The following is a 25,277-nucleotide window of genomic DNA, read 5'->3' as shown; positions in this document are numbered from 1 at the left end:
AAATACTGGAACATTCGCATTAGTCATCATTAGTTATCCAGCTGTTGTATTAGAGCAGTAGTAACATCAGTGACTACTAAACTGGTTAGATGGGGAGGTTGAGGTAGAAGTCTTTCTGTGTTAGGCTGCAATTTAAAGTTCTAAATCTGTTCTTTGCATTTATCATGTGTACATAATATATAAGAATGATTAATGCTGTACTTCAAAATTTTTAGGTGAGTGGGACAGTAGACAGATCAGTCTAATGTCTTTGAGACACAGGCTTTTATATTCACTTTACAAAAAGTTTTTCTGGTGGCATAGTCGCTTTTGACACTCACTTTATTTAGATAAGTACTGATTTGTTTAACTCTGTCGAGAAGCTTGATGTTCACTAAATTCTAAATTACTGCCTTTTTGTAAAGGATCAGATTAACGTTGTCTGAAAGTGAAACAACTTGCTTAGTCTCGATCTTGATTTCTTTCCTCCCTTCCAGATTGCAGAAGTAGATTGCAAAGATGCTCTAGAAATGATTTGTAACCTAGAATCTGATGGAGATGAGAAAAGTGCTCTAATTTTATGTGCAGCATTTTTATCTCGTCAGCTGCAGCAAGGAGAGATGTACTGTGCCTGGTGAGTTTATTATTTGCTAATGGAAATAAAATTAGTTTCAGCAACATATAGCTGACATATAAGCCATAAGTTAACATTCATTGTTCTTTAAAATCCATGGGCTAAACAGGAAGGAGATTAGGCTATAAGAAAGCTTTTAAAAAAGTATGTGACATGATTAACTTCTATTATGGGAGTTTGAAGGCAGCACCATATGATGAGACATTAACAAATAACAGCAGCTTTTTAATATTTTTTCTTGACAATAATAATATGCTGTAGAAATGAGGAATTTAATATCTGCAGGCAGCTAGTCAGCATTATGATGAATTTCTGCACTGAGAACAGAATACAAGCAATGGAAAAATAGGTTTTTGCATAAGATACTTTTCTGTGCTTATTTTGTAACATAGAATTCTTTCCTCTGAGAAATTTCTGGAAGGAAAGTTACAACAAAAGTAATAATCTTGCTAAAATTACTTGTTGTTTAAGACTTGATTTCCCTGCTTTGGAAACAAATAATGGGTCTTTGTTGAGAGATATCTGAGCTGTTAGACTCTGAACTTCAGCTCCTAACAGTTTAGTTGGGCTTCCAAATCTGTACAATTCATGATGGATTTGCTGTTTCCTCTTCTACATGTGCAGCAACAGTAGGATGTCTAATGCAGGGTTTGCATTAACAGATTCTGCTTAGGTTTAGGGGTTTACACTATCCCACAACATATTGAACACTCTTAGCTATTTATACTTAAGGAGGGCCTAGCATTTGGGAAACTACTAATACTTGTAATTAAGCGATAAGTTAATGTCGATAAAGTAGTAGTATTTGACTTTTGGGACTAATTTTGCACTAAATCACAGTTAGATTCAGCTCTTAAAGTAGAGCAGCTCAATAAAAATGTATCTACTGCAGAGAAAAGTTATCCTACTGTACCTGTTAATAGTTACCAAGAATTCAGAAACGTAAAATGCAAGTCTGTGGAATAAAGAATAAACCACTTAATACTACACAGTGCTAGTTTTATTCTGATATATTCTTCTAAAATTGAGTCATTGAGATAATTTTGAAAATGAGTAATTTTGAAAATTAATAATGAGAGTATATTCTTAAGAACTTTTATCTATAAAAGAAGCTATGAAGAATTCAAATTTTTTTTTCTCCAAGGGGCAAAATAGAAACTCTGCTCAGCTGTGCATTTCTTGTGACTAGATTTTGTGATTGCATTGCTATTCTTGAAATATTTTTCTCTTTTTTTCTAGGGAACTGACTCTTTTCTGGAGTAAACTGCAGCAAAGGGTAGAGCCTTCTGTTCAAGTGTATCTAGAGAGATGTCGTCAACTTTCTGTATTAACTAAGACTGTTTATCACATTTTTTTCCTGATTAAAGTAATTAATTCAGAGGTAAGGAAACTCTTGAAAGAATATTTTGTATGACACTTTTTTTGGAACTCTACACAGGAAGACTTACTAAAGCTGCTTAGATATTCAGTTTCTTAGTGTAGCATCAGCTTTGGGATGATCATAATTGATTTTACAGAAGACCCTTACAACTTCCTTGTGTAGGCAAACTATAAGCTAATTCAGTTTAAGTCACTACAACTTTTATGATCCTTCGGAAAAAAAAGGGGGGGGGAGGGGGTGGTAAAACAGAAGAGCTGGATGCCACAATTGAGATGAAGGAAAAATCTAAAGGTGAAGTTAATAGCCTCCTAATGTTGTCCATGTCCTCTAAATGAGATAGTGTCTATTAGGAGATCCTAACGTTCCTATTCATTATTTTTAGTATTTCAAATATTACAGAAAATGTCAAGGAAAAACTTGTAAGGAGAGGAAATGAAGGCTGTATATTAACATATAAACAAACTATAAAAAGCAAAAAAAAAATCTTTTTATCTGCCACTAAGAATACAGTTTGTTTTGATAAATGAAAATGATTTTGTGGACTTAAGATCTTATGTTGTATTCTAAACTTAGTTCATATATTTCAACTAATTTTGCCATCAAATGAGTCTATCATTAGTAAATACAAGCCCATCATGAGTAGTTCTGCTATTTAATTTATAGTTTGAAATCTAACTCCTTCTTAACCTTTTGATTTGAGGAATTCTGTAGTTCTATATATTTATTCTAGGAATAAAAAATCATTTTATGTGATGTTCTGATATGGCTAATAACTGGCTTCCAATCTTAAATGTGATTTTTTTCAAAGGATCTGAACTAAATTGGAGGAGGGGGGAGGAAAACAATTTCACGGAGGCTTGTGATATTAAGAGCTCTGTCTGCTCCATATCATAGTTATTTTTTCTTAGTGAGCAGTGGATCATTTCATTGATGGCAGAGGTTTGATACCATATGGGTAGCAGTGTCGTACATTCATAAATACCCTAGACTTCTTTTTCATGTATACCAAAACCTCTCTGTGCTTCCTTGGCTGCATAAAGGGACTGCAAAGTGAAAAAAATTCATTTTGTTTGCCACAGGTACAAATGAGAAAAGGCTATCCATGTGACCTTTGAAACCTTTAGGTGATGGAACATTTAACTATACAATATTTTCAGTTGGAATAAAGCATTCTTTTTAATTAAAGTCATTTGACTTTGAAGTGGCATAATTTTTAAATATAAAAATAAACCTTTATACCTGAAGTAAGTGATGTCCAGATTATGGGGCTTTTTCAAAATCATGTGCTTCTCTTACTTTAGCAATAGGACTTCCTATCATTTGAATTCTACCTAGTGTTAATTTAATATCCCATAGAAACTTATCTCAAATAATTTTGACATACTTGACAGACTTTATTTGGTGCAAAAGGTTGCATGTTGCTGTAATATAAACTCTGAACAACTCTAGCATGCAATCCTAAAGCCATCAAACCAAACAGAACATGCGGTTAATTTGTATTTTAGTTGTATGTAAACTTTTAAATTCTTTTATGCATGAAAACAAATTATGCAACTTAAGGAGCTGCATTTAAAGACCAGTCACTGTGCTTCTTAAAATGTACATAAAATTCCAGGTATACTTTTCTGACACTTAGGATTAAATAATGATACCGTGTATTTACAAATATAAAAAGGGTTATGATAAGCTGACTTACTAAATTTACTTCTGCTTTATAGATTGATGGTGCTGGACTTGCAACCTGCATTGAACTCTGTGTGAAAGCATTGCGCTTGGAATCCAGTGAAAATACGGATGTCAAGATATCTATTTGCAAGACTATCTCTTGCTTGCTTCCAGATGATTTGGAAGTTAAACGTGCTTGTCAGCTGAGTGAATTTCTTCTTGAACCTACTGTGGATGCGTATTATGCTGTTGAAATGCTATATAATCAGCCTGACCAGAAGTATGATGAAGAGAATCTTCCAATACCAAATTCATTGCGCTGTGAGCTCTTACTTGTACTGAAAACTCAGTGGCCTTTTGATCCAGAATTCTGGGACTGGAAAACTCTAAAGCGTCAGTGTCTCGCACTGATGGGAGAGGAGGCATCCATTGTGTCTTCAATAGATGAACTAAATGACAGTGAAGTTTATGAGAAGGTTGAGGATTGCCAAGAAGACAATAAAGAATCTTCCATGAATGGGCTTGCGGGCGGTTTTGATGATGCCACAAGCCTTCTTAAAGGTATCAGAGATGAAAAGCAAAAAAAGAGAGAAATTAAAAAACTCAGAGAGAGGGGGTTCATATCAGCTAGATTTAGAAACTGGCAGGCCTATATGCAGTATTGTGTGTTATGCGACAAAGAATTCCTAGGTCATAGAATAGTAAGGCATGCACAGAAACATTATAAAGATGGAATTTACAGTTGCCCTATTTGTGCCCAAAATTTTAATTCTAAGGAAACTTTTGTTCCCCATGTGACTTTGCATGTTAAAAAATCCAGCAAAGAGAGATTGGCTGCTATGAAACCACTGAGAAGATTGGGAAGACCTCCTAAAATAGCAGCTGCCAATGAGAATCAGAAAACTGATTCCATATCCAAACAGGAACAGCGGCCCATTAAGAAGAACAGTCTCTATTCAACAGACTTCATTGTATTTAATGATAATGATGGCTCAGATGATGAAAATGATGATAAAGACAAACCTTATGTACCAGAGATAGTGCCCGTTCAAAAGACACTACCTGTTAATGAATTCACCTGCCCTGTAACATTTTGTAAAAAAGGCTTTAAATATTTTAAAAATCTGATAGCACATGCAAAGGGGCATAAAGACAATGAGGAAGCTAAACGTTTTCTTGAAATGCAAAGCAAAAAAGTGATTTGCCAGTACTGTAGACGACATTTTGTAAGTGTTACTCACCTGAATGATCACTTACAAATGCACTGTGGCAGCAAGCCTTATATCTGCATACAAATGAAATGTAAGGCTGGTTTTAACAGTTATGCTGAGCTGCTGACTCATAGGAAAGAGCATCAAGTGTTCAGAGCAAAGTGTATGTTTCCTAAATGTGGTAGAGTGTTTTCCGAAGCGTATTTACTCTATGATCATGAAGCACAACACTATAATACTTATACATGCAAATTCACTGGATGTGGAAAAGTGTACCGTTCCCAGAACGAACTGGAAAAGCATGTTGAAGATCACAGCAAGCAGCCTGAAGAAGTGCAACAGCCTGAAGACCAGACTAATCAAACTGATCTTAGTCAACCTTCTAAAGTTATTGAAAATACTGATGGCGTTGCTATTAAAGAAGAATTGACGTCTCCTCCAGTTGACAATCAAAGTAGTTTTACTGAAGGAGAAAACCATGTCTGGGATCAAGTCAAAGCAGAACCAGTAGGGACTGAAAGCGTAAATGTATCAGCAAGCATACTGAGGCAAAGTGATTCTTTGCCTAATGTTGGTTCAGAGCAGTCTACTACAAGTTCAGTGAAGACAGAAGCCACAATTCCAGCAAGCAGCGTTAAGCTGCCTGCTATTAACCAAAAGGTCCGAGATAACTTTGTAAAACGAGGTAAATTGGCAGCTACTACCAGTAAAGTAGAAACCAGTACATCTGGAACCCAGCAGTTGTGCTCATCAGTTGATTCTTGTCTTCCAGTTTTCCAAGAGAGAAAGGAGGAAGATTGTCTCACTCAGTCCCAGAATATTCAAAATATTTCTGTGAGTTCAGAAGCACTAAAACCAGAAGCTCTTGAATCAAAAAGCCTAGAAAGACAAGTGAGTGTTGTAAATCCATTCAGCATGCAGAATCAGACAGGCTATCGAAACAGCTTACCCATTTCCAAACTTGAAATTGAAGACAGTATTAAGGCTGCAGCTAATCTATATAACCTGCCCTTACAAACTTTAGAGAGTATTACGTTTATTCCATCACAGCCTAGCATAAATAATTCTTTAGTTCCAGCTGTGTCAGCAGCAGCCCCAATTCAGAAATTTAATTGTCAAGTTGAAGGGTGCACCCGAACATACAACTCATCACAGAGCATTGGCAAACATATGAAGGCAGCACACCCTGATCAATATGCTGCATTTAAAATGCAGCGTAAAAATAAGAAACCTCGAAAATCCACCAATTTGCAAAATGTGACAACTGATGGGAAGATTGTGTATTTTATGCCATCACAAGTGGGCAGTCCAAGCAGTGGTGCTTTTAATGCACAAAACAAAACTAGTTTGAATCCCACTTGCTCCAGTCAAGTGCAACATGTCTCAAGTACACTTTTCCCAGCCCACATGGAAAATTTGAGTAATCCTGTGTTGCCTACAGTGGAAAGTGTCATAAATCCAAGTTTGTCTACTCGTATTAAAAGTGAGCCTGAGAGTGTTTTATGTTCCCAGATGGAAAACTTGTCTGGTGCAACTTTACCTACCCAGTTGGAAGATCTGGCAAAAACAGTTATGCCTTTGAATATTGATGGTAGTTCAGATCCTTTTCTTCCTTTGCCTGTGGAAAATGGTCCAATGTCTCTCTTTCCTTCACCAGGAGAGAATGCTCCAAATTCAGTCTTCTCACAACTGGAAAATAATACAAATAACTTTTCATCACAACTAGAAGGAAACACTAGTTCTGCTTTCTCTAAAGAGGAAACAGTTGATCAAATATTTCCCTCACGAGTGAGTAGTGAAAATAACTTCAACGAAACTAGTTCGCAACATCCAACTTCAGAAAAGGTGAAAAAAGATCATGGCCGAGGTCCAAATGGGAAAGAAAGGAAACCAAAGCACAACAAGCGGGCAAAATGGCCAGCAATAATTCGTGATGGCAAATTTATCTGTAGCAGGTGTTTCAGAGTTTTTACTAATCCTAGATCACTTGGTGGTCACTTATCAAAGAGGTCCTATTGTAAGCCCCTTGAAGGATCAGAAATTTCTTCAGAAGCTCTGCAAGCTAATGGACAGTCTTTGCTTGCCAGTATGATTCTTTCCTCAAATTCATTAAATTTGCAGCAACCACAGGAATCTACCTTCAATCCAGAATCGTGTTTTAAAGATCCATCATTCCTGCAGTTGCTCACAACTGAAAATCGTTCTGCAACCTTACTGCAGACTATGTTTCCACGGGCCAATGTGACTAACTTTAATACCAATGGGAACGAGGAAGGAAATCAAATTATAAAACAAGCCTTGGAAACTGCCGGCATCCCAAGTACCTTTGATAACACAGAAGTACTTCCACACGCAGTTACAACAAGTTGTGTCACTGGTACAACTCAAATAAATGCAGCTGTTCTCCCCAATTCAACTGTGTCACCTCTGTTGCAGACAGTCTGTAGTCCGAATACCCTGCTAACAGACCAAAACCAGACCCTAAATGCCAAAATTCCTTCAATAAATGAATGCAAGACTTTGCCTGTTTTTGCAACAGATGATTTAATGATAAAGACTATTGAAAATAGTTTGTGTTCTAGCTCATTTTCTAATACTGTTGCAACAGCACCAAATTTTGCAGGGAACAGTTCACGAGTTTCAGTTATAAGTAGTCCCAAAAATACAGAATCAAGTAACTTGAATAAGAAGGGAACTACTGCTTCGAAGAGGAAGCGAAAAGCAACTACACCCTTGCTTGCACCTAACACATCACAGAAAGTAGTAGTAAATAATATAGCAACAATGGGACTTCTAGCCAAAAGCACTGAAGCAAATGTGCAAATACAGGGAGATAATTTTCAGTCAAACTTGCTAGCAAATTGTGATTCACAAGCGGTGGTGGAAGATCTCACGCAGAAACTAAATAATGTTGACAATCAATTATTCATGACCAGTATCAAAGAGAATTTCAAAACAGATCTTGAGACTCATACAGCGTTAACCCCTTTAACAGTAAAAACTGAAAATGGGGATTCCCAAATGACGGCTTTAAATTCTTGTGTACAAGCAAATTCTGATGAACAGATTTCAGAAGACAATGTTATTCAGAACTTTGAAAAAACTCTTGAAATAATTAAAACTGCCATGAATTCACAAATACTTGAAGTAAAAACTGAAATTCAGGATACTGTCACGGCTTCAGCACAGAACTCACAAGTAAATAATGGACAGACCTCTTCAGGAAGTTCTTCCCTTAATATAAAATTACCCACTCACTCACAGTTTGAAGTGCACACAGGGAATGTCACCACTGCAAAGAGTAACTCTACTCAGTCTGAAACATCTCAAAAGGATGATGCTCAAATATTGGAAATTTTGGAGGGCTTGCAGAAATTGAAACTAGAAAATGATTCACCTATTCAGATCTCTGAGAATGTTTCCCAGTGTCCTGCAGCAGATACACTAACACCAGCACTTCCTGTTGCATCAACCGAAAATAAACCTCTTGTCCAGACATCTTCAGAGACAAGTAACATTCAGTTTAGTGACAAAGTTCATAAGCCTTTTGTATGTCAGGATCAAGGTTGCAATTACAGTGCTATGACAAAAGATGCATTATTTAAACACTATGGCAAGGTTCATCAGTACACTGCAGAAATGATACTAGAAATTAAGAAACATCAACTGAAGTATGCCCCATTTAAATGTGTTGTAACTACCTGTCCAAAAACATTCACAAGAAACTCTAATCTCCGAGCACACTGTCAGCTTGTGCATCACTTTACAACAGAGGAGATGGTAAAATTAAAAATTAAAAGACCTTATGGCAGAAGATCTCAAAATGAAACTGTAAGCACAGCCCCAAGATCTGTTGAAATAAAGAATTTGCAGACACTAATAACAGAAGATAAAATTGCAGTTCCATTGGTCAAAGAAGCTCAGATAAAGGAAGCTGTAGAGCCTGTAAAAGTCTCAGAAAAACTACTACCAGAAAAAAATATTCCTGAAAGACTGGAAAAACCTCCCCAAGTGGTTTCCCTTCCGCCAGACCAACATAATGCAGGATTGCTTGGTAATACACAGACACAACCCAAAGTACGCAAAGTTAGGAGGCACAGAAAGGAAAAAGAGGAGAGAAAACGTAGGAAGCCTGTAGCAAAATCTCTGGAGTTCCCTACCAGATACAGCCCTTATAGACCATATCGATGTGTCCATCAGGGCTGCTTTGCAGCTTTTACAATACAACAAAATTTGATTCTTCATTATCAGGCTGTGCACAAATCAGACCTTCCTGCATTCTCTGCGGAGGTGGAGGAAGATAATGAGGCAAATAAGGAAGAACGTGATGAGGCTGAAACCAAACCCTCTGTCAGAGAGTTCAGGTGTGAGGTGAGTGACTGCTCACGAATATTTCAGGAGGTTACCAGCTTGATACAGCATTATATGAAGCTTCATGACATGACCCCTGAGGAAATTGGAAACATGAAATCGGCCCTAGATGGGGGAAGGTTTTCTTGTGATCAGTCTCACTGTAAGTGTTCGTTTACAGCATATTTTAACTACATTATACATCTTGAGACAGATCATAATATTAAGATAAGGCCAAACAAAGCAGAAGAAGATGGCATATTCAAGTGCGACTGTGAAGGCTGTGACCGTATTTATGCTACTAGATCTAACCTCCTAAGGCATATTTTTAATAAACATAATGACAAGCATAAAGATCATCTAATAAGACCCAGGAGACTGACACCAGGTCAGGAAAACATTTCAAGTAAGGCAAATCAGGAGAAACCATTGAAGTCTAAACAGAGAGTACTGAAACACCGATCAGGAAAAGAAGGTAACAGGCTGTCAGTGAAAATGAAACGGAAGAAAAATGCTAACTTGGAAAGCAAAAATTCAAAAGGAATGCAAATTCAAGAAAATAAGGCTTACTCACTGAAACGTGGAAAGCACGTGTATTCAATAAAGGCTAGAAATGATGCCTTAGCTGAATGTACAAGCAGATTTGTGACACAGTATCCATGTATGATAAAGGGATGTTCATCAGTAGTTACAAGTGAAAGTAACATCATAAGACATTATAAATGTCACAAGTTGTCCAAGGCATTTACTTCACAACACAGAAATCTCCTTATTGTATCTAAAAAGTACTCTGTGTCACAAGTAAAGGAAGCATCCTGCGAGCAAGAGGAGACTAATAAAAAAAGTGACGTGAAAGAGGCCGAACCAACCTTGTTAGTGAGCAGTAATGATTCAAGTACATCTACGTTACCACAAAATGAAACTGAAAAAGGTGAGAAGGATGAAGTGGATGAACTGACAGAACTATTCATTACTAAACTGATTAATGAGGATTGTTCAAGTGCTGAAAATCAAGCAAAAATCTCTTCCAATGTAAATAATGACTTGCAGGAAAACAGCGCCTGCCACTCAGAAAAGCAAAAATCAAACAACTTAAAAAGAGCAAATAAAGAAAAAAATGTGTCTCAGAATAAAAGGAGGAGAACTGAGAAAACTGAGGATATGCATCCCGCTGAATTAAATAGCATGCATAGGGAAGAAGAGACTGCTGTTGCTATTCAAACAGCTGAAGAGCAACCTGCAGCATTTGACTGGAGTTCATTTAAGCCCATGGGTTTTGAGGTCTCATTCCTCAAGTTCCTCGAAGAGTCTGCTGTGAAGCAAAAGAAAAACACTGAACGAGACTACCATAGCAGTGGAACCAAAAAAGGATCTCATTCAAACTCACGAAAAACCAACGAGAAAACCTCCTTAGCAAGTAATAATGTCACTTGGTCGTGTTCTGAAACTGAAACCCTTGTACAGTTTGCCAATCCATCACAAATTCAGTGTAGTGATAATGTAAAAATAGTTTTAGACAAGACTCTTAAAGACTGCACTGAGCTTGTGTTGAAGCAACTTCAGGAAATGAAACCTACCGTCAGTTTGCAAAAACTTGAAGGACGTTGGGATAATCCAGAGGCTACAGCTGCAAAAGAAATTGTTATGGGTAACGAGGAAGGAGAATCAAAATACTGAAAACCTAATGTGTTTAACCATGAGCTGTAATACATTTTTATTTTGAATAGGAAGCCATCAAGCATGCTAGTAACTGTGGAGCTCTTTTATTTTGAAGTGATTTAATCTAGCAAAAAACATGACACTAGTCATGTAAATTTCTTATTTGTTTTTATCCCTATGGGACTTGAAGAAGAGAATAATTGCTTCAGTTTTGTAAATACTTGATCAAAACCTCAACTTTCTATCAGATTGTCCTTTCCATGAACTAAATCTTTGTGAATTGTCTGTGATTGGTATCTTTCACCAGGTCACTGCTCATGTATAACAGTACTCTTTATTTGTAGATACATCTTTTTGTATATATTTATTATTGTAAATCATTTGCTGCCACCAGCAGTCTGTAAGTCTAAACTATTAAATGACACATTTATATTCGGAATTTTAATTTGTAACTAAGTGATCGAGTTTTTAAAACTGTCCTTTAATCATTTTAAATTAAGAACTTTTCAACTATATCTAGATGAGTCTGCCATATCCAGTTTATTTTGCATAAAGCATTTATTTACAGGAGAGGAGCTGAATAAGATCACATTTCATAGATTAAACATGTACTGACACACCATCATTTTTGTAAATTTTAACATCCAGTATCTTTGGATGATATTCATATGTAGTTAACTCATAAATATAATAGTTTTCTTATAGCTACATTTTTCATTGCTTTTAATTGGATACAAAGCATTTATGATTCCATAATAAAAATGGAAATGTGAATAAAAATAGTTTGCTACATTGGAGATTTAAAACAATATTTGGTATTAAAGATCCTTCGTGAATGTGATAGAAAATTAGTAGTGTGGAGCAGTGTATATATTTGAGGTGGTGATTTGTGAAGTAGCCCAGTATTGCCTTAAATAAAATCACATTTCATTTCTTGTTTTATACATGTGATCTTATAAAGGTTATTTTTGTTTCTGTAACTTAGATTGGTGTATAGTTTAATTTTTGTTAAAAAAAAGAAAAAACTCAGAAACCGTTTTTGTAAATAGTGGGTTTATAAAACAGATGGTTTATTTTGATAATACCAGTTTGGTATCTATCTATAAAATACATGAGTCCTTATGCCATACCATTTAAAACTGAATAAACAGGGCACTTTCCAAAAGGGAAGTGAGATTGTGATCTTAAAGATAAACTAATTGGTTGTATTCTATTGATGGCATAGGTTCTCTCTGCACTCTTTTTCCTCTTGCTGACTGTATTTGGCAACACTTTTGCCACCTCTGTATTTTCCACACTGGAATGAGCCTCAGAAGCAGTGCCACTTGTAGTAACTGGGATTTGAGTGATTTCTTTGTATGCTGCTAACTGAAATGACAGATACCAGTTTGTTTAGTAACCAAAAGAATAAATACATTAGTGGGAGCTGTCAGTATCCAAAAATCTACAATGTTGTTTTTAAATTTAATATGTGATTATGCTTAACTCAAATGGGACAAGCCAGCTGGATTGTGTGGTACCAAAAATTTTGCTCAGATTCTTTACATTACTGGATGCGACCTACCTTCAGTAATATAAAATAGTCTTTATTTTGGGAGGGATTGGCTTGTTTTTTTTTCTATTAATTTGTCTTGCCATGTAAATCTTTGCATTAAATGCTACATCTGATTGCTTTTAAACTACCCACCTCTAATCTTTGACAATTTACTTGACTATTAACTCAGAGAGCACATTCATACAACAGAATGAAGTGACCTTTTTTGAGAGTGAAGATACATGAAAAGGCAGAAGGAAAACAGCATTTCAGCTTTGAGAACAGTCGTTAATTTTGCTATCTGGTCTTAAATTGCAGACTTCCTCACAAAATGACATGCTTCTGTTTGAACTGAGTCTGTTAGTTGCTGTAATTTTCGTTCCCTTCTGAGTGACTAATCTGCTAATTCGGTGAGGCAAAAGTGCAGTCTGAAGATGATAAATGCAAAACAAATGCCAACATTTTAAAACTAGGAGGGATCATTATAATCATATGATGCTGTGTGCTACATAATAGAGACCCCATGGTCTTCCGTGCATGAATTCCTTTTGTATGTCAACAGCCACGATTGTAGGGAGGGCAGCGGGCGGACAACCTCATCGGAAAAGGATCCGGAAACCCCACCTGAAATCTGTGGTTTTCAGATGCACCTAGCTGTTACAGTCGTCGTCATCAGATCTCTCAGTTGTTGTGGTTTTGTTTTTTTTTAAGATCTGTTAATACCCTTTTTTTTTTTTGCTAAGTAAATTAAATAGTCTCAACATTAACATTCCCAATTATGTATATTGCAACATTGGCACTTTTTAGACTAAATGAGAATAGCATACAACTGTTTAGGCACACAGTGCTGTACTAGGATGCTTTCATAAAAAAAGGGAAAAAAATCCAGTGTCATAAACATTCAGGAAATAATTTCTGTTTGGGATCTGAATTTCTGAGAAATATTTTTTTAACATTCCATCATTATTCTGATCCCAAATAATCCAATTTTAATTTGTGAATATCATAGTGGGTGCTGTACAAGTATAGTCACTGTCCTTCATTGCACATTCCCTATTAGATGGATACTGACAGCCTGTTAAACAGATAATCCACTAGGAGTTTTTGTTTTTCCTCTAGAAAATATATATATTTTAAACTCAAAATGGGGGGCAGAAGGGATGTTAGGCGGGTTTGATTTAAGATGTTACATGCTGCAGAGAGGGTATTTTAGTTCAGTGAAGCAACCTAAAAAAGTTCCTGATGTAATAAACTACTTGGATATTTTCATTTAGATATTTTTACCTTGAGTGATGTCTGTCTTCTGCGGCGTAGTTCTGGAGCCGTGCCTGAGCTGACTTGGAGCCTGCAGTCAGTTTGGCTTTGCCCTCCCTTCGTTGCACCCGCGAGGGCAGCACATTGCAGTGCTCGGTGGCCCTGCACGGCCACGTGGGCCCTGCCTCTGGGGTGCCCAGCCTGAGCCCCGTGCGCCCGGCTGCCCTCTTGCCTTCTCCCTCCCTCACTTTTCCTCTCTCCCTGCTTTCTGCTTCTCCTCCCTCTCCCCCTTTCTTGCCCTCTTCCCCCTTCTCCCTTTAATCCGTGGTACTTCTGAGCAAAGAGATTTTCTTTAAGACCTCTAGTTACCAGCAGGAATGTGCTGACAGAAGTTGTTGATTTGGAAACACAGCTTCTAAATGGAAGAGTCCGGATTTATAGTACAGACTGTTTTTTGTAATCCATGGTTCTGGCCTTGAGCTGTCGGTGAGCAGCACTTGTGGTTAATGTTGGTCATGAAGAGTTGTCTTATAGCTGAGCCCAAACACAGCGCAAGTAGGAGCAGTAGTTTTGCCCTCACTTAGTCAAGGGTCATGGTTCCCTGGGGAGAGGTGGTGGCAGTACAGAATTCAGACGGGATACGTTGTCTAGAGCCAGTATAGTGTGAGGGAAAGATGCTTTAAAAAGTAATGCTAAAACCAGTCAGTAGCTCAGGTAAGAAAATATATTTGGCTACATGCTTGCAATAAGTTTCCATGCCAAAGAATGGGTTTGGTTTGGGCTCCCGGGTGTGTGAGCTAGGCCACATTACAGTGAGGCTCAGTGCAGGCTGCAGGGCAAGAAGGAAGCTCTTGCAAGGAAGAGTTGTGGAAGCAGCTCCCGCCGTGGCGCGGTACGGCTCGGCTCGTGCCTGGTGCCTCGCGCCGTGGCCTGGCCCCGGTCGCCTCTCACCGCGACCCAGCCCGACCTAAATAAGCAGCAGCCACCTGCAGTACTGAGTGGCTGATCCTGTGATAGGGATGGGGGCACTGGCGATGGAGGCAGAGAGAGAAGGGTCTATGAGCAGATAGAAAAATCTTTTTTTTTTCCATTCTTTTTTTCAAAGTTAAGCTGTCCTGAAGCAAGAAGAGGGGTTACTTGGGTTTTAAGGAAAACTAGCATTTGTGTAAGGCTTGAGTTTTTTAATGTTTGCAGAGATGTTTTAAAATATAAGCAAGATAAATACTTCTATATGAATGTACATGGAGTGATTGTGTTATTTTTCATTTACAGTAAGGGCTTAAATTAGCTTTGTACCAATTGCTGTGTGTTCAAGGAGACAGTACTTTTATCCTTAAGAAAAAATGAACTAGAATTTGAATTTAAAAATTTTGTCTGAGTGATTCTGAAGTAAAGAAGATTGCATTAAAAAAATCCTTCAGCCTTTAGTTTAGAGACTAAGACTACAAACTCACCTGAACCAAAAATGAAGGGATGAAAAGCTTCAGAGATAGATGGGTGAATGAAGTTTAAACTAGCAAACAGAAGAAGATAAAGGTAGGGGGAAGGAAATGACAAAAACGCAGAAGCTGGCCAAGAGCAGGGACTGAGACAGTGGAAAAGTTCATTTCTGTCCTTTCAGGTCAGGTAAGCTCTGACAGAGCCAGCCTGTGTGATGCTTCTTTCCTTTAAATGGTTACTCTGCTACGTGTTGTTCTAATCTTGCAGCAAATGAGGTAGAAGCCACTTGCGCATGAGTCAGCGGTTACACTCTAGGTTAGAGTCGGTCCGTTAAAATTTTTCAGAGTATTTCTCATGTAAGACTGTCAAAACTGAAATTTGCTCCGCTACTTAGAGCATCTTGTAATTGTATTTATCATTTCACGGCTGTTAATGAGGGACTGAGGAACATATGTTCTGAAAAAACAGAGGTCTTGTTTCTCAGGAAACTGGTCTAACCAGAATGCTCCAAGCAACTTCATAATTTTCAGTGGTGATCTAAAAACCTGCAAATCCTGAATTAACATTTCTTTTTTTCCATCAGAGAGCAGCTAGTGCACAGATTTAATCAGAAGCCTGTGTTGGTGTTAAACTGTGTTTGCTTTCTTCTCTTTCTCTCAAATAAAAACTCTGCTTTAAAAAAAGTTAATAAATACTTTTTCACTAATGTGCTGTCTTAAAATCTGTTACTGATAATTACAAAATATTCTTGAAGTAAATTTTTATTTTGGTAATGTTGCCATCTTCTTAAAAATGGTGCAATAGGATATAAAAGTCACAAGATACGTTCGGTTTTCTTAGTTACTCAGACTGCGAAGCAACAGTTACGTTGATCTGATGGGCAACGGTTTTGCTTCATGCAGTGCTTGGTGGGTTTTGTGCAGTAATTGTGAAAGTTTCTAACTAAATGTTTCATGTGCCACATTTTCTGTACGTAGATATTTATCAGAAAATGTTCAGAATTTTGTAAGCACATCTTTTTCGTACACACACTGATTCAGTGTCATTAAAAGATGTAAAACTTTAACTGGCCACAAGCTGGCAAGCTAGTATCTGGGAGAGGCAGCTGCTGCTATTAAGTTCAGCAGCAATAAATGTATTTTCACCTTTTCTAAAAGCAGGTATATTTTAGCAAAAATGCCAACTTGTATGAGCCTGAAAAATGCAATCAAAGTACATATTTTTTTCATTAGTTCTTAGAATTAGTTCTGTATTTGCTATCACAGTACTCCTAAAAGTAAGGTTTTATAACTAAAGCTGGGTTTTGGAATGAAGAGGTAGTTAACAGGTATTTGCTTCTGTTTCCTCCTCTTTATTCTGGCACAAATAACAAAATCAGCTCAGCATTCAGGCAGAACCACTCATTCCGGGTAGTGTTTTTCTCTAAAAGAGTGCATTTTCATCAGACTGAGCACTGATGTCAAGAGGTCTTTCTTCACAACAACAGAAAGAGAATACAGCTTCTTAGGCACTAATTTCCATTATCTCAGAACTTTTTAGATTCAACAGAAGACACTGCTTTGCTAATTTCTATCACTCTCCTTTTAGCCCAAGTTACATATATAACAAAGAGCAAAGATGCATATTGTTTAAGAGATGATGGTTTCTAAAGATTAAGAAGAAATACAACCTGACATGTTAGGGGGAAAAGGTAATTCTTTTTTACTTAGTTTCTAGTGGAGGTTTAATATCTTTAGATTTCCCAAGTTCTTCAATAGCAGGGAATTCTACACAAGCACCTACTCTTGTTAGCAGTATTTGCAGCCTTACTAAAAGGGATTAGCACTGTCTGTGCCAGTTGGGCAAGCACTTTTCCTTGATATAATGTCCCCTTATGGGATGTGTTGTGATGATGAATACCCTAAAATTGTGAAGGGCTGCAGTATCTACAGAAGGAGGCATATAGCCAAATAACTAGACCTGCCTTTATCACCATGGGCTTAGTTACAGTTAAAAACATCTAGGGTTTGGGAGGAGAGGGGGAATTGAGATGTTTCATAGTATGCCAGTGGAATGGGCTTGTGATCATCAAGCTCACTTTGAAATACTGGTAGCTGTTGTCCACTAATGTTTTCCGGTCACCATTTCAACTCTTATCAGATCCACCCAACTGAGAAATGCTGTAAATCCCCTTTCTGTTCAAGATCAGGGTAATCAGTTCCAGGTTCTTCCAACTCTAAATATTAAAAACCTCTTTTTTGTTTGTACCAAAGCAATTATGCAGAATATTCAAAATACAACTGCTGTAGCAGGTTTTTTCAGCACAATTTATCATAATCATCTACATTTATATTACAAATTCATGAAAATGTCAGGCTTCTGCACTTTGTTTCAACATGAACAGATCTAGATAATTCTGTGAATGACGTATATAATGCAAGTGAATCTATCTGTGCAAGTAAAGGAGAAAAAAGCTAACAGAGAAAGGATATTTGCTAGATAATCTAAATATTTTCACTGCCCTTTCAATTCATTGAAGCATAGATCAGAACATAGAAATTGGTCAAACATAGCTTGCATAAGTACAAAGGTGTACTCTAGTTTTCTCTCGAGTCAGTGGGCAGCTTTTTTTCCAAGTTTACCGTGTATATTAAGAAGCAAAGATGGGGAGTTGTGAACCTGTCTTGCAGTGGCTGTTCTGCTGTGGCTAATAGTTCTTAATTTGTGGCAATCACTTTTTGAGCTTTGTTGTTTCTTGATGTACCTCATCAGATAATGTTTTATGGAGTATCTGAAAATGAGATAACTCAATTCACTTAAATTTAATACAATGCACAGACCTGAAGTTGCCACAAGAAAATAGAGGAAAATCATCTTCTCTGTGGGTTTGGAAATATAACAGTCTACAGCATTAGGACATGGTCTCATATCACATTTCACAAGACGTGGTACTTTGAATCCATTGTACAATTTGTAGAACAGAACAAGAAAAACTATTTCAAATCCTGTTTTTAAAATGAGGCTGATGAGGTAAGAGCACAGCAATCCACCATCTATTTTTCCTGGACTTTTGTAAAGCTTCTGGTTGTTTCGTTTCTCCCTATTCGCTCGATAGGCAACATGAAAAACAACCAAGAGTGAAGGAGTGGAGACTATGATTAACTGCAATGCCCAAAGCCTGATCTGGGAGACAGGGAAAAAATGGTCAAAGCAGACGTTTTCACAGCCAGGCTGCTTAGTATTGCATTCAAATTCGTTGTGTTCATATTTCCAGACTTTTTCTGCTGCCACAACATAAACAAGTAGGCGTAATATGAATACAATTGCTATCCAAATTCTTCCAATTCCTGTTGAATATTTATTCACTCCACTCAGCAGATCTCGTAGGAATCCCCAGCTCATTTTTTCTCCTCAAGGAAGGATGGAAATGCTGTATCAAAGAAACACAAGATCAGAGAGATGCTTCCTCTTGGGTGAACAGAAATGAGAAGTACATTCAAGGTGAAATGTAACGAAGAGCTGAAGCAATTTAAAATGGTTACGGACTTAAAAAAAAAAAACTGTCATTTCTAATAATTTGTACCTTCTGAGGTTATTACACAAAATTTATTTGCTGTTAAAATAGGTTTTGAAAGGCTTGTCAATGGCTGAAGCCTCATTATTCTGTTAAATCATCCTCTGAAAAATAGAGGATGAGTTCCTTAGTGACATATCTGTAGATAATGTTCAAATTTTCTCTAAGCTATTTTTGAAAAACAAAAGCTACTTTTAGCAGCATCGGGTAAAAAACATTACAAGCTTGCAGTTCCAGATTATCTTTGGATCTGAGGGTCTCCCAGATTTCAAGCTAGCACTTCAGAGATCATAATTAGCCTTTTAAAGCACAATGTTTAGGATTTGACCCCGTTGTTATGAATTGATTAATATGACAGAAATTGACAGTTTGCCCATTTCTACGTATCTTCAGAGCTGCTGTTCTTCAATTAATAGCCACAGCAATTGCCTGGCGTTAAAAAATAATGTGCTACCAGAAGTCATTGTTATAAATAGTGGAGACAATATGACAGTATTACCTGTAGACATTCTGAGAATGAGTGATGGATATATATAAAAGATTGGACTAGATCTCATCCCAGCTGATAGAAGCTTTTGTTTCATAGTTTAGAAGGGAAAGTTACGTAAATCAAACCAATGAAAACAGAAAGTTGTTCTCAGCAAGTCTCTCTCTTGTGCACACGACCAGAAAATCTTGTCTTACACCCCATCTCATCTCACTTTTGCCTCTGTGATTTCTATTTTCATGTTTTAGTGGGTGCCTCACAAATAAAAGTAAAGACAACTGCATGGCCCTTCTGCCTCCAGTCCATCTCCCTTGAGACTAAAGAAGTAGGCTGAAAAAGATTGTTGCAAACTGACAGAAAACAGTGGCAAAAGAGTTAGAGATTATTTGAAAGCTGACAGAGATTTAAGTATTAGCATGAGTAAAAGTTACATGGTTGCTCATTGATTTTGGAGAGGAAGGAAGGATTTTGTAGACTATCTGCCTAAGGAATAAGTGCAAATCCAATAACATTTGATTGTCAATAACTAATTGATCCGACTGTATATTTAGATCTTTCTCTCATTGTTTCAGATAAGGGTGGTCAGAAAATCTTCTTAAAGGTTAGTAAGAATGATTAAAATAAGGAAAGGTGTAAAATCGGATTAACTTTCACCATTTTGAATGCAACTTAATGCATTTGCCCATATTAGGCAAGAGCAAATCTGAAATCTTTCACTCAAAAGACTTTGAAGCCCATCAACAATTTTGGAATAAGTTGCATTCAGAAGAATATTTCAATTTTCCTGACAGACTTTAGATAATCTGTAAACGTAGTGCTAGCTGTACAAGAGCACTTATGTGTGTATATATGTGGCCAGGGTAATTTTTTAAATTACAAGAATAAGGAGCCCTTGGCAGCAGGGCTTTCATCAAAGTCAAATGAGGATTTAAGATAACCAACAGCAAATTAAAGTCACCTTCCCACTTAGGCCCACTTCAGAGTTCTATGTGGCTCTTGGAGGATACCAAACTCCCTTGTTCTGTAAGAGGAGAAACAGATATATTCCCAGGAGATACAATGGCTAGGAAATAGAATGAAAGAAATCTGAGAAGTTTCCAGATCTGCATGTTGTAGTTTTTAATGTCCTCACCCCACCTCGTACTCCTGCTCTGTTGTGTCAATACAATAATGAAGAAACAGGATGGGCTCTATTCGGACTCCTTCTTCATCGGCAGGACCTACCAAAAACTCCACTTAGCTAAGTTTGACCGTAGGCTGAAGAGCAAACGAAACTCTGTGGCTGCAGAGGAACATGCAAATCCTATAGCTGTGCCTGTAGCTGTATTTAATACTGATGTATGAGCAAGCTCATCAATTAGTAAGTCTGAGTACTAGTAATCAGGCCATAGCATCACAAAGCTCCACACAGGCTAAAGCTCTCTCTTGATTCTGCAGCCCATAACAACCTGTGCCTATGGGTCGACTTCTACTGGAAAGTGAGGTTGCTTATTTGGGTATCTCTACCCTGCTATAATTTGAGCTGGTGGGTAAATATATTGCTGAATTATACTGGTAGCAATGCTGAAAAAGGTATTCTTGAGAGTAATCCTTGCCAAACTACTACTTTATTCCAGGTAAAAGGGAATAAGAGGTAGATGACTTTGCTTATATCCTATTAGTCATATGCCTTTAAGCATATTTGGCAGACTGGTGACTTTATCATTAAAGGAATATTTCTGTCCTCAATATCTGCAATTAGAGCTCAAGCAGATGTTTAAACCAAGCTCTTGCAAGCACAAGCACTGTAGCCATAAATATTTCTAGATTGTAAGTGATATACAGTCAACACGTCATCAGCCTCAAAGGAGCTGAACACTGAAGCATGAAGATACTTCTGTGTAATAAAGTGCGGGCAAGGAGCAAGGCAAATACTTGCCAAGTACTGTCCTTTTTAGCATCATCTAATTCTTATTCTAATATTGAAAATACAAATACGAACAAGCATGAATATTAACAGGTATGAATGCAGACTGTGAATGAGCTGTTCTCTGGAAGAGTTATCTTACTGAAAGAACCTCAAAGGCCTTTTTTAGGATTTTATGATGTGTACAGGCACTAAAAGGGAAGGCTGGATTTCACTAGTCCATGGAAAATCAGCACAGCTGTGAGTGGGCTTTTGCTAACATCCATAACACCTGCGATCATCCCGTTCTAATGTAGAAAGCCCCATGTTACTTATCAAACCATGTTTACAGACATTTAAAAAGTGACTGGAATATCATCAGTTCTGAGTATCCAGCTGAACAAGTTGGGTCAGAAGCTAAAGATACACTGGGTCTCCAGCAAGGCACTGGAGAACAAAAACTAGTGGAAATCAGGCGATGGAGATACCTAAATATAGATTGAGAAATTCATCTTTAGGTCTCCTTTCCCAAAGCTGAACTGATACTCATTGCTAGGAGCTACCTCAGCAGAAAGATGGATTAGAAAAGAGTAACTTCCTACTTTATACCTGCTCTTGCCAATTCCATGCTGAGAAGAGGATGTGAAGGGGAAAAGAAAGGTCTGACAAAAAAGTTTTGATCAAAACTTTGACAAAAATCTCTAGCAGATCTCAAGCAATGGGCAAATTCTAGCCAGCCAGAAAACAAAAAAAGATTGGAAGAATGAAAATCCAGGGAAACTATTGGAAAATACAACAAAATGGAAATCTAGTGAGGTAGTGGGGATTTCACCAGACTAAAAATAGCTCCTGTTTTAAGTGGTCTGGTGGGTTAGAAGTGGAAAGGTATTGAAGGACTACAGGTCCTGCGGCCAGAGGAGCTCCTGCAGCCAGAACTCTGTAGAACTTCACTGACATTTCTCCACCTGCAGCACCTACTTAATGCTGAGAAATGGTTGTGTGTAGAACAATCTTCATCTGCAAGCCATAGAGCTGCTTTCATGGCATTCTTCGGGTTGTAACTAGCACAGCTACTCCGTTCAAAGGAGTTGCAAACACATCATTAAAAGGATTCATTTGCTTTATGCACTATTGTTGCTACAGAAGATCATGGAGGGTAATTGAGCTTCTGGTTTCCTTGCAAATACAATTCACTGAAACATTGCTGAAAACATATGGAAATGATCACTTGTTTAAAAAATAAAGTGGACTTCAAAGAGAAGGAGTTGTTTAACAGGTGAAGAAGAAAATTTACCTCATGAAACAGCACAGGCAAACACTGAAGAGAGGAGAGGTTACATTAGCTGAGTCTAGGGAAGATGAAGACACCATACAAGCTAAATGAAATCTGGCACAATGTAAGGATTCAGAAACACAACAAAAAAAAAGAGAGAGAAATGAAATCTTCAGTGAGCACAAATTTGCCGCAGGAAAAACATAGTAGTGCTGGGTTTTAGAACACTGTTCCAGAAGTAGCAATATACACTGAAGCACAAGTAAAGAGTAGTATCAGGGTACGCCATCTTAGCAACATTATATTCTGACTGAAGACAGAAAGAGAGTAAAAAGTGTATGCCAAATCTTTGTAGCCAAAGGGAGATTTCAAGACTCAGAGCATTTTGAGGAGGTTTATTTTGTGCAGAATGGACCAAAGAAGGGAAGCTGGCTGAAGAAAAAGAATAGATTATGGAAAATGTATATGACATCATTTTGCATCAAGGCCATGTCCAATACTGAGTCTAACAATACGAGTGACCAGAAGACCCTCCACAAACTTTATTTCCCTCATACACATAAATTACTTTGATACCTCCCTTAAGCCTGCACGCATGGTCTGCTGAGCAAACTGAGCTACCTGTATGCACCATTAATTTCTAAGTGTGTTGAATGTAATTTATTGAGTGAAGTGTTTGAATAATGCCATTGTTGTTGAATATATTAATCAAATAATCATTTCTATTGTTCAATGAGGTCTATAGAAGGTTGGCTAATGTGCATTGAATAACGCATCCACTGAAAAGCATAATGTTCAGAGAATTAGTTCATCTAGATTTCAACCAGCTCTGCTAATTTAATTACCTGAAAAGCAGGAAAGGTATCTTTGTGCAAAAGAAAATGGAATAAAAAGTAAGAAAACCTACTAAAAAGAGAGGGAGTGGGGAATGCGACCACATTGTTAGGGGCAAAAAGAGGTCTAGAGCTGCTCTCAGGAGGAGACAGGGGAAGAGGGAGAAAGCAGATTATAGGAAAAAATACTGTATTAGTGAAAATGAAGATGGGGTGGTGAGAAAGAAAACACGAGCCTGGGAACTGTGGATCTGTGAATTCTGTACAAACAAAATGAACTGGTCTCATAGGCTGAGAGATGGAAAATCACTTTCCTTTTCTGATATAAACATTGCTAATGAGAGATTTTTGTTGCACCTAAGACTTCAATTTTTTCTTAGGACAGGAAAAGAAGGAGAATCAAGAACAGTGACAAAAATGTTAAAGTACAGAGCAGAAGTAGAGAATCAGAGAATCACAGAAGAGGATAGAGGATTATTAAAAAACAGAGTTGGAAGTAATTTTGAGAAGTTATCTATTTTTTTCTTTTTGTAATTTAAACAAAAGATCATCTCAACTTTTTTTCTTTTTTCTTGAAACACCAAGGATCAGCTCAGTATTTTGAGAAAAAAAATATGTTGGCACAGTGGTTTCCATAAATAAATAATAATTTATTTATGAAGCTCAATTTCAGGTGCTTGTTTGGTAACTGCATTTTCCCCTTACTTTCTTCACTTGCTGATATAAAGAAGTCTCTGTCTGTTTTATTGTTGCTGGGTCTTTGCACCTGTTTCAGGGAGTACCCTCTGCTTCTTTACTGACTATCAGTGGTCTGAGGTCCATAGGCTGAGAAACACATATTTACTTCATTCTCTGGCCCAGGAAGGCTTGGTCATGCCTATTCTGCTCCTGCTGGGTGTTTGTTCAGCCTGTTCTTCAGGTAATGGAAGCTCCACTAGCTCCTGTGGTCTATTCTAGTGCTTCGCTGCAGAAGTGGCAGCAAGAAGCCTGCTGGAACATACAGCTACCAAGATCCAGTGTAATCCCAGACAAAGCCACCCTCCAAAGCTGAATATGGATCAGCTATTCAGACTGTTGAGGATCTGCAGCAGGAGCTGAAGAACTACTGCTACAAGTCACTAACCTTGCAATGTTTTTAATTCTTGCTCAACAGTAAGAGTGCCAATGTAAGCTGATTTCCAGTGAAAGAGCCAACAAAAGAGAATACAAAGAATACAAAGAAATCAGAAAATTAACCTAATACTGTTAAGACAACTTGTCTTCTATCATAAAACGAATAAAGCTGTAATGTTAACATTGTATTCATACTTTTTGCTTCTTCAGGCTCTTAAGAAAAAAGACAGGTAAGGCATTTAATTTTGACCACCCATGAGTAGACAAACAGCTCTCCTGATCTGCATTCTGGGCAAGTTGTTCACTTTTGGAACTGCTGCTGCTAGTTGCAGTGCAGCAGTTGATGGTTCTCAGACTAACGCAAGCCAAAGGTTTTCCATTGATTTCATTTTGCATACCCTTGCAGTGGAAGTGGAGACCCCCAAAAGGCAAATGTAAACTTTTTGGCAATAGCTTTTCCTCACAGCTCTGCTAAAAGTAATTCATGTACTCTTTAGTTTGAACAGCACTGATGTAAACCCTTCACTAATGTTTAATAAGAAATTGAATGCTCTCCTCAAAATATCAACAATCTAGGCAGAGAAAACATATGCTGTGGAGGAGGAGATGTCCGTAATGGAGGTGAAGTGGTTTATCCAGCATCCCTTAGCACATCAAAGGCAGAGCTAAAAAGAGTCCTGGTCTCTCAAACCCCAGTCCATTGCCTTTCATCTTCCTTAGCTTACTGATTTTAACCTCTCATTATTTCATGCCTATTACTAGTTTTTACACTCCTCACAGCAAGAAATATGACCTTTTGTCATTGAGAGGTAAACCTCCAGGTACTATGATAGGCGATATAACAAGCAGAATTCCATAAACAATTAAAGAGTGCTTTTTATAAGTGCAGTGTGTAAAACCACCCTAGATGTTTATTTGCAAACCATCTTTCAGAAACAGCAAGACAGACTAGATAGAAGAGGGTTTGTTAGGTCATTTAACACTAGTTGTTCATTTGGGTTTTATACCTGGCTTTGCCATAGGCTT

General features: G+C 37.5%; 2 protein-coding genes across 2 annotated transcripts in view; one reads left to right on the top strand and one right to left on the bottom strand.

Moving 5' to 3' along the window:
• The window catches only part of ZNF292 (zinc finger protein 292), a 56,606-nt gene extending 45,036 nt beyond the window's left edge, over window positions 1–11,570 (top strand). Inside the window, exons 6-8 of the mRNA XM_062572780.1 lie at window positions 477–613; window positions 1,853–1,994; window positions 3,713–11,570. Coding sequence (XP_062428764.1) covers window positions 477–613; window positions 1,853–1,994; window positions 3,713–10,897 — 7,464 coding nt within the window. The 3' untranslated portion in view covers window positions 10,898–11,570. The remainder of the gene's footprint in view (window positions 1–476; window positions 614–1,852; window positions 1,995–3,712) is intronic.
• A 428-nt stretch (window positions 11,571–11,998) lies between these two features.
• GJB7 (gap junction protein beta 7) lies at window positions 11,999–18,488 on the bottom strand. Its single transcript, XM_062572781.1, has 2 exons — window positions 17,775–18,488; window positions 11,999–12,118 (listed from the first exon to the last, which is right to left on the bottom strand). The coding sequence occupies exons 1-2, from the start codon at window positions 18,486–18,488 to the stop codon at window positions 11,999–12,001; spliced, it is 834 nt and encodes a 277-aa protein (XP_062428765.1).
• Window positions 18,489–25,277: the final 6,789 nt, after the last annotated feature.

This window comes from Rhea pennata, chromosome 3 (assembly GCF_028389875.1).
Source record: "Rhea pennata isolate bPtePen1 chromosome 3, bPtePen1.pri, whole genome shotgun sequence".
NCBI classification, from domain to species: Eukaryota; Metazoa; Chordata; class Aves; order Rheiformes; family Rheidae; genus Rhea; species Rhea pennata.
The sequence above is the reverse complement of the archived record's forward strand: the minus strand, read 5'-3'. Positions and strand labels throughout refer to the sequence as shown.